This window comes from Eublepharis macularius, chromosome 4, assembly GCF_028583425.1.
Source record: "Eublepharis macularius isolate TG4126 chromosome 4, MPM_Emac_v1.0, whole genome shotgun sequence".
Classification (NCBI taxonomy): Eukaryota; Metazoa; Chordata; class Lepidosauria; order Squamata; family Eublepharidae; genus Eublepharis; species Eublepharis macularius.
The window spans coordinates 49,080,574-49,094,830 of record NC_072793.1 but is presented as its reverse complement, the minus strand read 5'-3'; the positions used below and the strand labels follow the sequence as shown (position 1 = coordinate 49,094,830).

The 14,257-nt window shown below is 44.9% G+C and overlaps 1 protein-coding gene across 2 annotated transcripts; it reads right to left on the bottom strand.

The window, feature by feature from the left end:
- Window positions 1-5,171: 5,171 nt before the first annotated feature.
- On the bottom strand, window positions 5,172-14,193 carry RNASEH2A (ribonuclease H2 subunit A). 2 transcript variants are annotated; one of them, XM_054977720.1, is made up of 8 exons: window positions 13,870-14,193; window positions 9,587-9,658; window positions 9,271-9,397; window positions 8,020-8,107; window positions 7,797-7,934; window positions 7,423-7,510; window positions 6,782-6,905; window positions 5,172-5,525 (listed from the first exon to the last, which is right to left on the bottom strand). In XM_054977720.1, exons 1-8 carry the CDS (start codon window positions 13,889-13,891, stop codon window positions 5,387-5,389), a joined length of 798 nt encoding a protein of 265 aa, XP_054833695.1. In that variant the 5' UTR covers window positions 13,892-14,193; the 3' UTR covers window positions 5,172-5,386. The 2 variants fall into 2 exon arrangements, with proteins under 2 accessions (XP_054833695.1, XP_054833694.1); XM_054977719.1 differs by lacking the exon at window positions 13,870-14,193 and adding an exon at window positions 13,049-13,195.
- Between the last annotated feature and the right edge of the window lie 64 nt (window positions 14,194-14,257).

Sequence of the window (14,257 nt, the reverse complement as noted above, 5' to 3'; positions counted from 1 at the left end):
CACTGTAGATGGGCTCTGAGTCTTATACTCTAGAAGTACAGTTTATCCTAAAAGGGCACCTTCCTCTCCCCCAAGCCTGCCCAAGACTAGTTCTCCAGCTGTCTTCATTTTGTTTTGCTGAAAAGCCAAGGTTAGAAGGATTCACTACAGACCATGTCACTCCCAGCACTTTTCCTGTCTAGCTACTGTCCCCATGTGCCTGAAAGAACTGGCCCTAGTGGCCTTTGATGAAGTTCCTCTCTGTTACAGAAGGGAAAATGTATGTCCCTCAAAGGCTTCAGCGTGGAAGAGGTTTAAGAATGCAAATATTGTATGGGCTGAAAACAGTTGGTGAGGCAATGGGCAGGAGTTAGGCCCAATTGCTTATATAGCTTCCGGTACAACTGCCTGTGAGACTAAGAGTCAAGCTACAAGTGACGCCTTACACAGGTTGGACACTTGTCAGCTTCCCTCAAGTTTTGATAGGAAATGTAGGCATCCTGGTCTTGCAGCTTGGCTCTCCATTACAGCTGCAAGACCAGGACTCCTACATTTCCCATCAAAACTTGAGGGAAGCTGACTAGCGTCCAACCTGTGTCAGGCGTCACTTGTAGCTTGACTCTCACTCAAAATGGAAGAGCCTTCATTAGTGGGGTTACTAAGGCAGCAGGCAGGCAATAGAAAAGCCTCTGGCCATTAGGTGGAGCCAGAGAGCTACAGAGCTGGCTTAGTGATACTATTATCACATGACAGCCAGGAGAACTGCTGGGCCCTAGTAGAGAGAGGGCTGCTGCATTAGGACATAGGCTCAGACCTAGAATTAGCTGTTTACATGCAACTCAAACGTTGGGAAGAAGAGGGGGTGTACAGTTGTCAAATTGCCAGTAATTATTATGGTGCAACATTTGAATCAGGAAAAAGAAAGTGTCAAGCAACAGCATCCAAGTAGAAGTGAGCAGCATTTTGTAGCATATGCTCTAATTATCAACAGAGGCTGTAAGCAAAGAGAACATCTAACCTTGAGCAGGGGGAGTGCCCTTCCCCGAGCCCTTCACATCTTTATGCAATAGTGGCTGAATTTCCTCAAAACTCAACCCGAATAGACTCAAGTAGAAGCGCTGTGCAAATTCCTATCGGAATGTCATACACTGGATGGTCCAAAACACTTTATGAGCTGCATTTTCAAGCCCTTTCTTGTTTGTTGCAAAATGCACAATCTGTGTTGGTTCAAACCTTTCAGTCCTTATGTATGTATTGAAGGTGGGTATTAAAAATATATGTATACAAGTGTTGTGTGTGTATATGTGCTACAAAAGATTTTTAAAAGTAAAGCACTGGGTAGATTTGGATCCTCTTGCAAACTGACCTGTTACGAAGGCAGAAACTACCATCAAACTCCAGGCCACTTTTTACAGGCCAAGTCAAATGGCAGGGAACAGATGACACAGGAGTTGAAAGTGCCACTGAAGAGTTTCCTATTAATAGTGTAAGGTGTCTTGTATGCATTGTGGGCCAAATGTTACCCAAATGAAATGTCTCCTTGTGAGTTGGGGGAATTAGCATACAAGGAGAAGCAGCGAGAGGGGGTAGCTAGCAGGATCTCCGCCAGTGTATGCTAGGATCATTCTGTTAGAAAACTCTCTGAAAGAACCAGGTGGGTGTTCAACAGGAATGGTTTTATTAGAGAGGCAGCAAAAGTAAACACAGGGAATCACACACAACATTCACACAGAGGTAACTAGAAAATAGGGAGAGAAAAGGAAGAGGTATGCAGTATCTGGCGATATTTACCAGTCTAGGAGAGAGAGGACATCTATTGAGAATAACAGCTGAGCGCTTTGTGGCAAGAAGCGCTGAGTGCTTTGTGGCAAGGCAGCTTACACACACATCTGCGGGTGAGCATAGGCTCCCAGGACATACACATACACAGAGCACATGGCAGGGCAGTCCAGTTATACTGTGGAATGTACTCTCAGGCAGGATTGCATCTTCTGCCCCCAAAACAATAGCTTAAAGGCTGTCTCCAGAGGTGAGATAATAAAATGGGAAAGGTTTGATTAAACTTCCCTGGGTGTTACTACAGGAGAGAAAAGTGTTTGACGACCTGCGATCGTTGGATGGGAAGAGCTATTGGATCCCTGAATCATCATTGATTAGGAAGGTGGGCAAGGGAAGATCAGAAGGGTGTGGAGATTAACTCAGGAACTCCTGGAATACCTCTTTTATCTCAAGTCTCTGTAGATCTCCCGAGTGTGGGGCTGCTACCAGTCCTGCCTCATGGTTCACATTCCAGTGATTTTCCCTTCCAGCCAGATCGGAAACTATTCTGCCTAACTAGGCAATGAGCCATGTGCTTAAAGCAGTTGAGGAGAGAGGTTTATGATACAGCCATATTCATAAACTTCCCTATTAGCATGAGGGTATGGCTTGACTGCTAATATAAAGATGCTATATGGGCACATCACACACATTGCACATCTGTGACCATGAAGGTCCACTGGCTTGTTTACTCCAAATCAAGAGATCTTTTACCATTATTCTGCTGGATCTCTGCCCACCCCACCCCTGCCACCATTTGCCCAACCTAACAATCCCTTGTGCACAATTCAGCTGCCAAAGTATCGAAGAGGTTCATGCGACTGAACAGGCAACTCTCCCTTAAGGATGAATGCTGACACAGCAAAAGACACAAAGGAAAAAGAGACAGTAGGGGGTGGCAGTTTTCTTGTTTGACAGAGAAGTCATGAGGATGAAACTGGAGAAGTGGATAAAGAAAGGCGAGGCCAGGTGCAGAAAGGCTTTGTTAAAGAAGTTGGTCTTGAGGAAGGCTTTGAAGGAAATGCAAAGCAGTTTGACAGAGCAGGAGAGGCTGCTCCAAGCAGAGGAAGTTCTGGAAGAAAAGAGCAAAGACCATGGGGAGAACTGGGAATATAGCAACATGTGCAAAACTTAGGACACACAAGGGGGTGTAAAGAAAGGCAAAGGAGCCTTTGGAGATACAGTTGAGGCACAGGGGGAGATGATTGTTGTGGGTTTTCCGGGCTGTATTGCCGTGGTCTTGGCATTGTAGTTCCTGACGTTTCGCCAGCAGCTGTGGCTGGCATCTTCAGAGGTGTAGCACCAAAAGACAGAGATCTCTCAGTGTCACAGTCAGACTGTGACACTGAGAGATCTCTGTCTTTTGGTGCTACACCTCTGAAGATGCCAGCCACAGCTGCTGGCGAAACGTCAGGAACTACAATGCCAAGACCACGGCAATACAGCCCGGAAAACCCACAACAACCATCGTTCTCCGGCCGTCAAAGCCTTCGACAACACAGGGGGAGAGTTTGCAAGTGAGCTTTTAGGGCAAGAGTTTGCTGCAAATAAGTAAATTTTCTTCCCAGGGGGCAGCTTCCTTTCACTGGCCTACAACAATAATCAAAGGAATCAGAGTGAGAGAATGCATGACTGGGAACCCCACTTTCCGCCCGCTCCCCCCGCCCATGGTGTAATGGCTGAAGCCAGGGGTAGACCAGTAGGCCACCTAGACCTGAACCTCAAGTAGCCCAATAATTCTGCTCTGGCTTTGAGTTAGGTAAGCACAAGGCAACTCATTTAGCTCAAAACTTAAGAAGTCCAGCATGAGGGAGGGCGAGGGGTTTTTGTAACTCTTCCTTCCCCATTTTGTCCTGGAGATACATGTCTACTTTCTCTCCATTCCAGCATATTTTAAGCTGCTAGGGTTTCTGCTTCCTTCGCAAGAGTCATGGAGGGGCAGCTAGCTATGATTAAAGGATGTGCTTTCCCTTCAACCTTAATGAATCCTTCGCTGCCATGAATCCTAGCTGCACTGTGCTATAAATCTCACGGGGTGGGGTGGGGGGGCAGATTAGGTTTGGAACACCCATGGCTTGCGGCACACAGTCTCTCAGCCCTAACCTTTCCCCTAAAAGAACACTGCAAACTGTTAGGGGCTTAAGCATACCAGTTCCCCACTCCCTCACACACGCTTATTTTCATCTGACCATCAATAGTCCATCCTGTTGGAGGCCAGTGAGTGTGAGTAGTCCCCAGCAGGCTGCATTTGAGTGTATTTATTTTTTTAATTTACAAAACTATTGGTTTTTTGGACATACCTAGCGAGTCCTTCAAGTATGCAGAAGCCACTGCCTTGTCTCTGGGCGGGCCCCGTTTCAGTGCCCTACTGATAAGCATGGGATGTTTACTACTGAGAGGAATAATATTACTAAAACATTTTATATCACTTTTTCATAAAAATATTCGTTACCTTACAAAAATAATCACAAAATTAAAAGAACCAATATCCAAATAGATAATCATTAATCAAAACAGTAGAAGCAATAAAAGTGAACAAGAAACAGTAGCATCCCAGCAAAGACTTGACCAAACAAAGCAGGTTTAACCTGGTGCCTAAAAGATGGATGTTACAGTTGAGTGTCACTGGGCACAACGTTCTGTAAATGGGGTGCCATCACTGAACAGGCCCTATCATCATCCAACTCACCTCTGAAGGAGGGGGCAGCTACCTGATGACGGGAGCTTTGACTCTCCAAAGCTGGAAATCTAGCTAGTCTTTAAGGTGCCACTACTAGACCCAAATCTCACTCTTCTAACAACTTTGTAACGGAAGAGAGACCCAAACCAGGGAATTTCCTCTCTTAGCCATTATGCTGTATTACTATTACTTCTGGCCTTGATGTACAGTTAAATCAATTTCTCCACCTCCATTTTTCTCTAAAGCATAAGAAATCGCTTACAAGTAAAAGGTGGAACACAGAACAGAGTGAATCAGCACTGAAACTACAGAGAATTCTTACTAACAAGGCTTTACTGATAGTGGCTTTACTTGCATATTCTTTAAAAGTATGAGTAGCTTCCCGTTCAAACACCCACCGACATAAACTAGAAGCCACTCCACCCCTGCAGCAGCACAAAGATCCCCCCTTCTAGTTGTCCGGTTCACTCTGACTGCCATACTGGAGTAGGAAACAACCTTCTCCCTCAAGCAGAAGTCTTGGGAGGGGTTTTGCCTTACTAAGTTTGATGCAGTTGTTGTGAGTGGTCAAAGCTGATCTCACTTTTTAAAAAAAGTAATCCATCAATTATAGGTGCCCCAGACACTGGAGCACCTCAAACTCTTACTGGGCTGCTTTTATTATGCTCCGCTGGTCAATTTACACACAACAGGACTAAAAACAAGCATAAAAATTTATTAAGTAACACACATAGCATGAGAAAGATTCTACACCTTGTTGCTGACCCTTGTGCTCACATGTTGCTGCTCTTTCTGTTTAAAAAAAAGAATGCAAAAGTTTCTTATGAAGCCAACTAAATCACATTTCACAATAATAGTACTTTGCATGTACACAGCAGATCCCACTAAAAGGGTAGGGTATGCTATCCCCTACAGGCTAGTCACGGCCTCTAGCTTGCGTTCATGAAAGTAGCGATGGAGAGGGCGCTCTGCGGGAGCATCTTTCCGAGCAAAGAAGCATAGCAGGGACTGTGCACTTTTCTGGGATGAGTCATCTTCACTATCATCCCTGGAACGGAAGGCGACAATAGATGGTCAGAAATGAGGGGCCCAGGCACAGCAATCTCTCACATTTCTCTTGTTGTCGTGCTACATCCCATTTCTTCCCAGCAGAGAGCTGCACTGACTTATCTTGGATTCCAGCCTCTCCCACCTGCCTCAGCCAGTGACCTTCACTGAGAGCCAAGATGAGAAACAGGTGCTTTAACAATAATATCCATTCCTTATTGCCTCAAGGAGATAGCAGTGGATTCCTACTCCCACCTAACTCAGGGCGAAGCAACATGGCTGCTCCTCAAGCTAATACAGCTGGCAGTTTTTTAACTCAAGAGGGGGAGCTGGCCTTCCCAAGAGTGGCGGGAACCAAGACGGCCCTGTGGAACTAACAAGTCTTGCCTGAACGCTGCAGGAGTTTACACAGGCCACATCACTGATCAGACAGCAAGGCACGGGGAACCATAGAATTGCTTAAGTTGTTTCAGCATTTCTTCAACTCTGTATTGGATTCTTGCTAATGCTACATCTTTGTAAACTGGTGTTTATTCACCCTATGGCATTATTTATGAAATTGTCCTTGATACTGACCATAGTAATTTCACACTGTGTAATCCGCCTTGAGTCTCAGTGAGAAAGGCAGATCATAAATGACATAAATAAAATTTAAAAAAATATAGTGAGACCGCAGCCCTCCCTGCTGAATGCCAATAAAAATATATTATTGATTTACTTAATTTATACTCTGCATTTTTCCCCAACGGGGACCCAAAGTGGTTTACGTCATTCTCCTCACCTTCATTTTATCCTCACAACAATCTCTTACTGGTTAGCCTAAGAGTGTGAGCCTGGCCCCAGGCACCCAGCAATCCGAAACTCTAACTACTACACCATGGTGGCACGATTGAAGGAAAAAGAGTCTCACAGGTCAGCTGCTGTGTGTCTTAAGTCATGTTTCCCTTCTATACCCCCTCCCTTGCAATAACTTCCAACAAACCCACTTCTGGCCACCAGTTTTTTCTGCCTATCTACTCACTACCAAGCACACTGAGAACAACATTGTGTCATGTATTTCCTGTCCTGTAGATCCCAGATGAAACGGCTGCCTTACAGAAAGTCTACAAATCTGTCTCTAAAAGGCCAAAAGAAGCCCTAACACACCTCCGGCCACAGCAGCAGCAGTTTCCCCCTAAGCGCTAGGGTCCCTTTCATCTCCATCCCTAACTTACATTCATTACACCAAGCTCCAGTCATTCCTGCCTCCCCACCTACCAGCGAACAGGTGCAGCCTTGCTCTCCAGGATGGTCTGAGCGGTACTCCAGCTGAATCGTACAAACTGTGGGTAACCAAAGACAGGGTCCAGAGTCTGCGCAAGCCACTCTTTAGTCTTGGGATCTGAAGGGGACAAAAAAAGAGATGGATGGGCTAGAATCACAGGACATTAACACTGAGGGATTCCATGGCTTACAAGAATGGGTCTCGGTCAGGACTCGGTTTCCTTTTGCCATCTCTGGAAGGGAAACAGTGGTATGGGGATAGCAAACGGCAAGTCCCCAAGCTCTTGCATTCGATCCATTTGTATTTCTTACACAACACTTTACATCCCGCTTGAGATGCATTTAAGCTTTAGGGACTGGAAGCAGTGAGGTGAGACGGAGGCATCAAAAGCCAACCCACGGCATTTTGTGGGAACAGAAGGGCCACTCGCCCTAATACAGCAGCAAAGGAAAAGGCTGACTGCAGCGTTAAAAACGAACAAACCCTGAACTTGAGAATAAAAGTATAACAAAACACAGTTAGTTACAGCCAAGAGAGCGGTTTAATTTGTTCATCTAAATGAAGCACTGCACAGCCCATGTGCCTCTATGTGGTTGGTTTACCCTCCAAGCTAAACAGAAAGGCTGAAGTTTACCATTGGGATAGCCAGAGCCATAATCTGATGAAGCATCTTCCAGATCCTCCAAGAATTTCCAGTTTTTTACAGCCCTGTCCCTTGCCACCTACAAAGCATGAAATAAAAATGTAAGAGTTATCTTCCTCAATCAGACCATCTCAGTCCAGCATTCTGTCTTGATCAGTGGCTAACCAGATACTTGTGGAAAGCTGATTATGATGGTGACAGCCATCCTCTAGTATCTGGTAAATCAAGGGGTATTCTGCCCCTGGGCACTGAGGTTCCACTTAGCTCTTACGACCAACTGAGAAAAGGCACCTTCACAATCAGACCAGGTATCCCTACAGATCCCCAAGCACCAGGAACAAAGCGATTCCAAGTCGAGCACTCGCCTTGGCACAGATGCTGGCTGCACTGACAATGGGGAAGAGGGAGTCCGCCTTGGCCCTCACCGTGACCTCCAGACCCGGAAACTGGAGTTTTAGCTTTTCTTGATATTTCTCTGCTGGCCCCACTGTATCCACAAAAACCTGAAGGAGGAACAAAACATGTTGAGTTTAGAGGATGAAATATTATTGCTGCTTTTAACAGGCACAAGGTGCTGGGGTGGCTCACCTCTGCAACCTGTACCCCCGAGTCCAGGGCATGCTGGATCAGGCCAATGGCTGTGTCATGTGAAAGCGCATTCAAGTTGTACTTTGCTCTGCAAGGAAAACGAAGAACATTACATCAAAGTCTTCAGAAAGGGACTAGCTGGAAAAGGAGATGGAACTTTTGTCAGCACTGGTTGCTCATGGCACAAAAAACAGGAAGCCTCCATCCCCAGACCACCACGAGCAATAGCTTTACGGCTGCACAGCAATGCACCAAGAATTCAGATTCCACACCCTTGGCAATTACATGATATTTGGAGGACAGTTATATGACACAGACAGCTAATACGGGGGGGGGGGGGAATACATCAAGTAAGCATGTGTCTGAAGGATGAAGAGGCATGGAGGGAAGAAGCTGGAGGGAAACATACAGCAAAGCTGACTCTCATTTAAGAAAGTTCAGCCTTGAGGGCCATCTAGCCTTTCTGATAATCCCCCAGATATGATGGGCAGCCTCAGTTCTTCAGCTCCCTTCTCTGTTCTGTTCTCAGATATAAACTGCCCACCAAGACTACACAACATAGGCAGGAATTTGCAATGGTCCCGAAAGGGCAGATAATTGCAATCCAATCCTAAAATGCATTATACCCTTCAAAGCCCATTGTCTTCAATGGATTCAGAAGGGTGTAACTCTACTTAGGATTGCACTTTTCAGCTAGCAAAGTGGCCATCAATACAATGACATGTTTTCTCATTGGGAAAATGAGCCTGCAGGATCCTCAAGCTTGCATGCTCTCTCTCCCTATTCTCTTCACACACTGCTTAATAGTGAAAGATTTTCATAGGAAACCACCACTTGCAGTTATGCCCAAATTATAGTCGCTTTTCTTCCCTGCCAGCCTGGCTTTCAAGCTCTGGTTTGTAAGGAAAAAACAAACCACAGTTTGTGATTTGGATCTGACTACATTATACAGTTCCCTGTGAAAGCAGAAGTTCTGTTATTGAATTAGCCGTGAAGGGCAAAGATAGAAGAAGCATGAGAGCCCAACAATTCCCTCCCCCCTTGTTCCTCTAACAACATAAGGCAGTTTGTAATTAGATGTGACCCTTGCCAATGGACCAGTGTAGTCATGTTTTGGCATCTGATTTACATGAGCTCCATTTCCAGGCACTCTGTTTCTTAGGGAGAAGCATTCATCTTCCTTTCCTGTGATTACACAGTGGCTTCCTCTTCCACCTAATGGCTGGATTCTTTTATCCCCACTCTGCTTACCGCTGCTGCATACTAGTTGAGATGAAGTTGGGGGACAAGATATGCAGGGCCCAGCCTACAAAATCATTGGCTTCATTCAGTTGCTCAAAGAGTTGCTCCCGTTGAGCCTCTGTCAGTGTCTTGGAGTCTGAAAGGGATAATCAAGGAAAAACCAACACAAAGAGATGCAAACTTGGAAGCCTTGAAATGGGGCTGTGTTAAGAGGCAACTCTTCCTCAATGGAAGTGGAGGCAATTCCTGTCCAGATCCCATGTCACAAAACAGCTTTGCTACTATTACATTACAGTCCCAGCCAAGCACTCCCTCCCTTCTTTACCTGCTACTTTCAGTGTCTCCAGATCCCGCTGCCGGGCCACAGGACAGTAACATATTCCATACACCATGGGACCTGGGAAGAAAAGAGAAGTCCATAAAACCCACTCACTTTCAATTTCCCAACTACAGCATACAGATAATACTGACCTACCTTACAGCTAGATAATATATATGAAATGCCTTACCACACTGTCAATGCACAAAATAACTGACTGATATTAGTACAGCCATAGCACCTTTCAACAGGGCTTCACCAAAGATTTTCTAGTAGCAGTCGTTACACATTCTACTGAGCCCAGCAAGATAATAAAAATAAATAAGATGATTAGAAAGAATATCATCTCAGATGCATGCCTATCATTATTAGGGGTTTTCAAGAATAAAATACCAATATGTTGTACAAAAATTTTATGTTCTTCCTTATCTTTACTGTATCAAAGAAGACTTTTCAGGCAAATAATTTAGGAACACTCCGTTTATTGATCTAATATATGTTAGGAAAAGAAAAACAACTACAAACCTTTATATTGAATCCAGGGACAAGATAGTACGGAATGAAGCAGTGACAGAGAAGTTAACTTTTCTTTATCAATAAATAAAATGTTGCTCACTGTATATTTGCTAAAGAAAATAGTCAACATTCTTGCTCCATGATAATGAAAATCCTGATATTGTTAGACCTACTTCAGGGATTTTTTTCCCTTGCAGATACTGCTGCTAGGGAATTGGAAACTTCAAGTGCCTTAAAGGCTCCCCTCCTCCACCCCACCAAGTTTAAAATTAAGGTTATATGTTTAGTGTTGAATTTTGTATGATTTACTTAGCATAGATATATACTTTTGTTCATCAGTATAGCTTTCTTTGTAAGAAATTGTCTTAATTTTTTGTTGCTATTGTTTACGTTTATTTATTTTTGCCTTTGTTTTACCTGGAAAAGTCCTAATTATATAAAAATGTGGGAGAAAGGTTTAGATATATGGCTGCGCCAACAAGTCTGGAGAAAAATATATATAAAAGATATATTCCAAGAATAGTAAAGTGCATATTTATTTATTATTTATATATTATATTAGATTTTTAGTCCGCCCTCCCCACCAGGCGGGCTCAGGGCGGAGTACAACATTTTAAATTACATAAATACAGTTAAAAACAGATAAAACAGTATACAAATAACATTAAAACAACTTTATACAATACAGCTTCTCTTCAGATGGCGATGATAAAATACTGCTTTTCAAGCCCTGGCTCATATGTAGGGTGGTGGACAGATCTTTAGTGTGGCCAGTGGGGGCCCAACCTAGCCTCCACCATATGCCTGGTAGAACATCTCTGTATTACAGGCCCGGCGGAAAGATAATAAATCCTGCCGGGCCCTGGTTTCCTCAGACAGAGAGTTCCACCAGGTTGGAGCCAGGATCGAAAAGGCCCTGGCTCTGGTCGAGGCCAGGCGGACCTCCCTTGGGCCAGGGACCACCAACAGTTGTTTATTTGTTGAACGAAGCATTATCTGGGGTACATATGGGGAGAGGCGGTCCTGCAGATATGCTGGGCCCAGGCCGCATAGGGCTTTATAGGTCAACACCAAAACCTTGAACCGGACCCGGTACTCAACTGGTAACCAGTGCAGCTGGTGTAGTATAGGTGTTATATGTTCCCTAATCGGGACCCTTGCAATTACTCGCACAGCTGCATTTTGGACCAGCTGTAGCCTCCAGATCAGGCCCAGGGGAAGCCCTGCTTAGAGCAAGTTGAAGTAGTCTAATCTAGAGGTGACCGCTGCATGGATCACTGCAGTTAAGTCATGGGGGGTTGATAGGTAGAGGACAAGCTGCCGGGCCTGTCTTAGATAGAAAAATGAAGACTAGTCAACCACTGCGACCTGTGCCTCCATAGTCAGGGAGGCATCCAGGATCACCCCCAGGCTCCTAACTCTCGAAGCCAGCGCAAGTAGCACTCCATCAAGAGCGGGAAGCTGGAGTCCCGTGCTCATGGCCCCCAGACCCACATGCAGGACCTCTGTCTTTGTGGGATTTAATTTCAACCGACTCTGCTCCAACCATCCAGTCACAGCTTCGAAAGCATGCTCCAAGACATCTGGGGCAGTCAGGCCGGCTGTCCATCATCATATATATATATGCTACATCATATGCTGCATAACCATAAAAAGGAGTCGATATAGTGAAAGCATTAGTCCAAAAAGTACATAGTAAAATAGGTCAGCAGCTGTCACACAATTTCTCTAGTAACTAATAGTCTAAGAACCAGTACAGGTGCTGAGTAGAATAGGGGAAGAAGACAGAGCAACGATGTCTCGTCATACCATGTAAGTATATAATGCTTCAAACGAACAATGAATGTCTATTTTTCTTTTTCCTTTCTACAGGTGCTGTAAATATAGGGGTGCAAGGACCCCACGACTCAACAAGGAGCCAGCAAGTAACTTGTTTCGTAGAACCTTCCTCAGGAGTCACAGAAACAATACATCTGAGGGGGAAAGCACCATACTGAGACTCTCTGGTGGTAATTACAGGCACCTCAAAGAATCGGCCACTGGCGATTAGTACTTTTTGGACTAATGCTTTCACTATATCTACTCCTTTTTATGGTTATGTAGCATATGCACTTTACTATTCTTGGAATATATTCTCTTCATTGTTATTGCCCTCTGCGTTTCGCTTTTTGGCCTGTTCCTTTAAGAAGCTGAATGGAATACTATTTATCAGGTTAATACCACCTGCCATGAAAAGCTTCAGCGGCTTATTGAAGAATAGTTAATGTTATGAATACACTTCCCAATTTTAAACCTATCATCATATTATGTATCACTTGGTAAAAATTTGAAGTTCTAAACCATGTTTGAGCGTTAGCCTCACACTTTGATTGTAAATTATCTCTCAAGTACCTTGTTGTTGTATTTATCGTATTGGTTTATGTTTCAAACTGTTGTTGTTGTTATTTTTTATGAAATAAAAATGTATTAAAAAAAGGGGGAAAAAAGCTTCAGCTGCTAATTTCCGCTCATTACACTGCTATTAAAGGAACAGGACATTATATACAGGCCTGTTAGCAACCCTGGATAGGGAGAGACAAAACAGAGATGGGAGTGGGGTCTAAATTGATGCATATTGGCACAAAATTGGAATGCCAAGATTAGACACAAAACCAGATTGGTAATTATTATAATATTCATATCCGTTTGCACCGTCTTTTTAACTCCTGCTCATAAAAGCAATTCACTACTACTCTCATTTTAAAGATGAGGAACTGAGCTTGAGAAAAAAGACCGGTCACAAACCACCGAGGAAATCTAAACAATGTCCTCCATAGCAAGACCAAACTGCAAGTAGTAAGGAGTTGCAAGTGGCTCACTCACTCCTTTTGATGTTCTGGGGCTCCAGATTCAATAATGATACCTAAAAATGCCCCACTGAGGCTCCCCCCATCAATATAATCATGCCCCTACCCAACACCGGCCCCCTGCCTGCCTCATCGATGCCGAGGCTGCAGGGCTCGGTCCGGCAAACGGAAGGCACCGCTGAATCCAACAAGCAATTCACCGAGTTGTCGCGTTCGAAGGCGCCCAGATCCATACTCGCGCGCTCCCTGGAAGAACCGGAGAAAGTGAACGCAGGAAGCAAGCCCCGAAAGCATCTTGAGCACATAGACTTCTGGGAATTGTAGTTTAATGTGAGATCAGGTTTGCCGCCCTGATGAGCAGCCACAAAAATTCATTCCAAGCTGGATCAAAAAAGTTGTTGGAGATTCTATCCATTAAGTATACTAAGACAAGACTCCTGGTTTCTGTTCCGTACTCTGGAAACAGAAACAAAAACAGGGCTTCTGGTTCGGGATCATTTTAACTGGAAGAGTTACCAACCTCCAGGTAGTGGCTGGAGATCTCCTGGAATCACAACTGGTCTCCAGGCCACGGAGACCAGTTCCCTTGGAGAAAATGGCTACTTTGGGGGGGGGGGCTCTATGGAATTATGCCATGCCAAGGTCCTTTTCCTCCACAAACCCCACTTTCTCCAAGTTTCGCCACCCAGATCTCCAGGAATTTTCCAACTTGGAGCTGGCAACCCTATTAACTGGAGATGCTACGCATTCGTTTAGAGCTATAGCATAAAGCACGGAGGGTGCACAATGTAACATAATGGGTTCTCGCGCCAAAAGTGAATGTAGGAGTCGTGTGCTTTCGTATAGAACTATTTCCCCCCAGCAAAACGCCCTTGTTTATAGCAGGTAGAAATCCAACATGCGTGCAAATACAACATTGAATGGTACCTTCGCCATCGTAGACTGTCATATAGCTAGTAAAAGCAGAAGGAGAAATAAGAGGCAGCTCAGTTTTTCATTCAGGAATCGGGCCCTGCGTGTGCTCGCCGTTAACGCAAGTTTGGGAGAGGGTTGCCATCTTTGTTTCTAACACACCGAACTCCAACAGCGAAGCCCTTTCCCAGCATGAGCATGGGAAGGAGATGGCAAAAGTTTCACTTGTTGAACGCAGTGCCACTGAAGGCTCGTTTGAGTGTGTGTTGAGGGGGAGGGGTCCACGTTCCCAGTCCGATATCGGGGGGGCTGCAATTCTTTGTTCCCATCCCCGCGCGCCGAGCTGAGGGAAGGAGGCATGCACGCGTGCTGCCGCTCAGAGCGCCGCAGCCGGGCTTTCGCA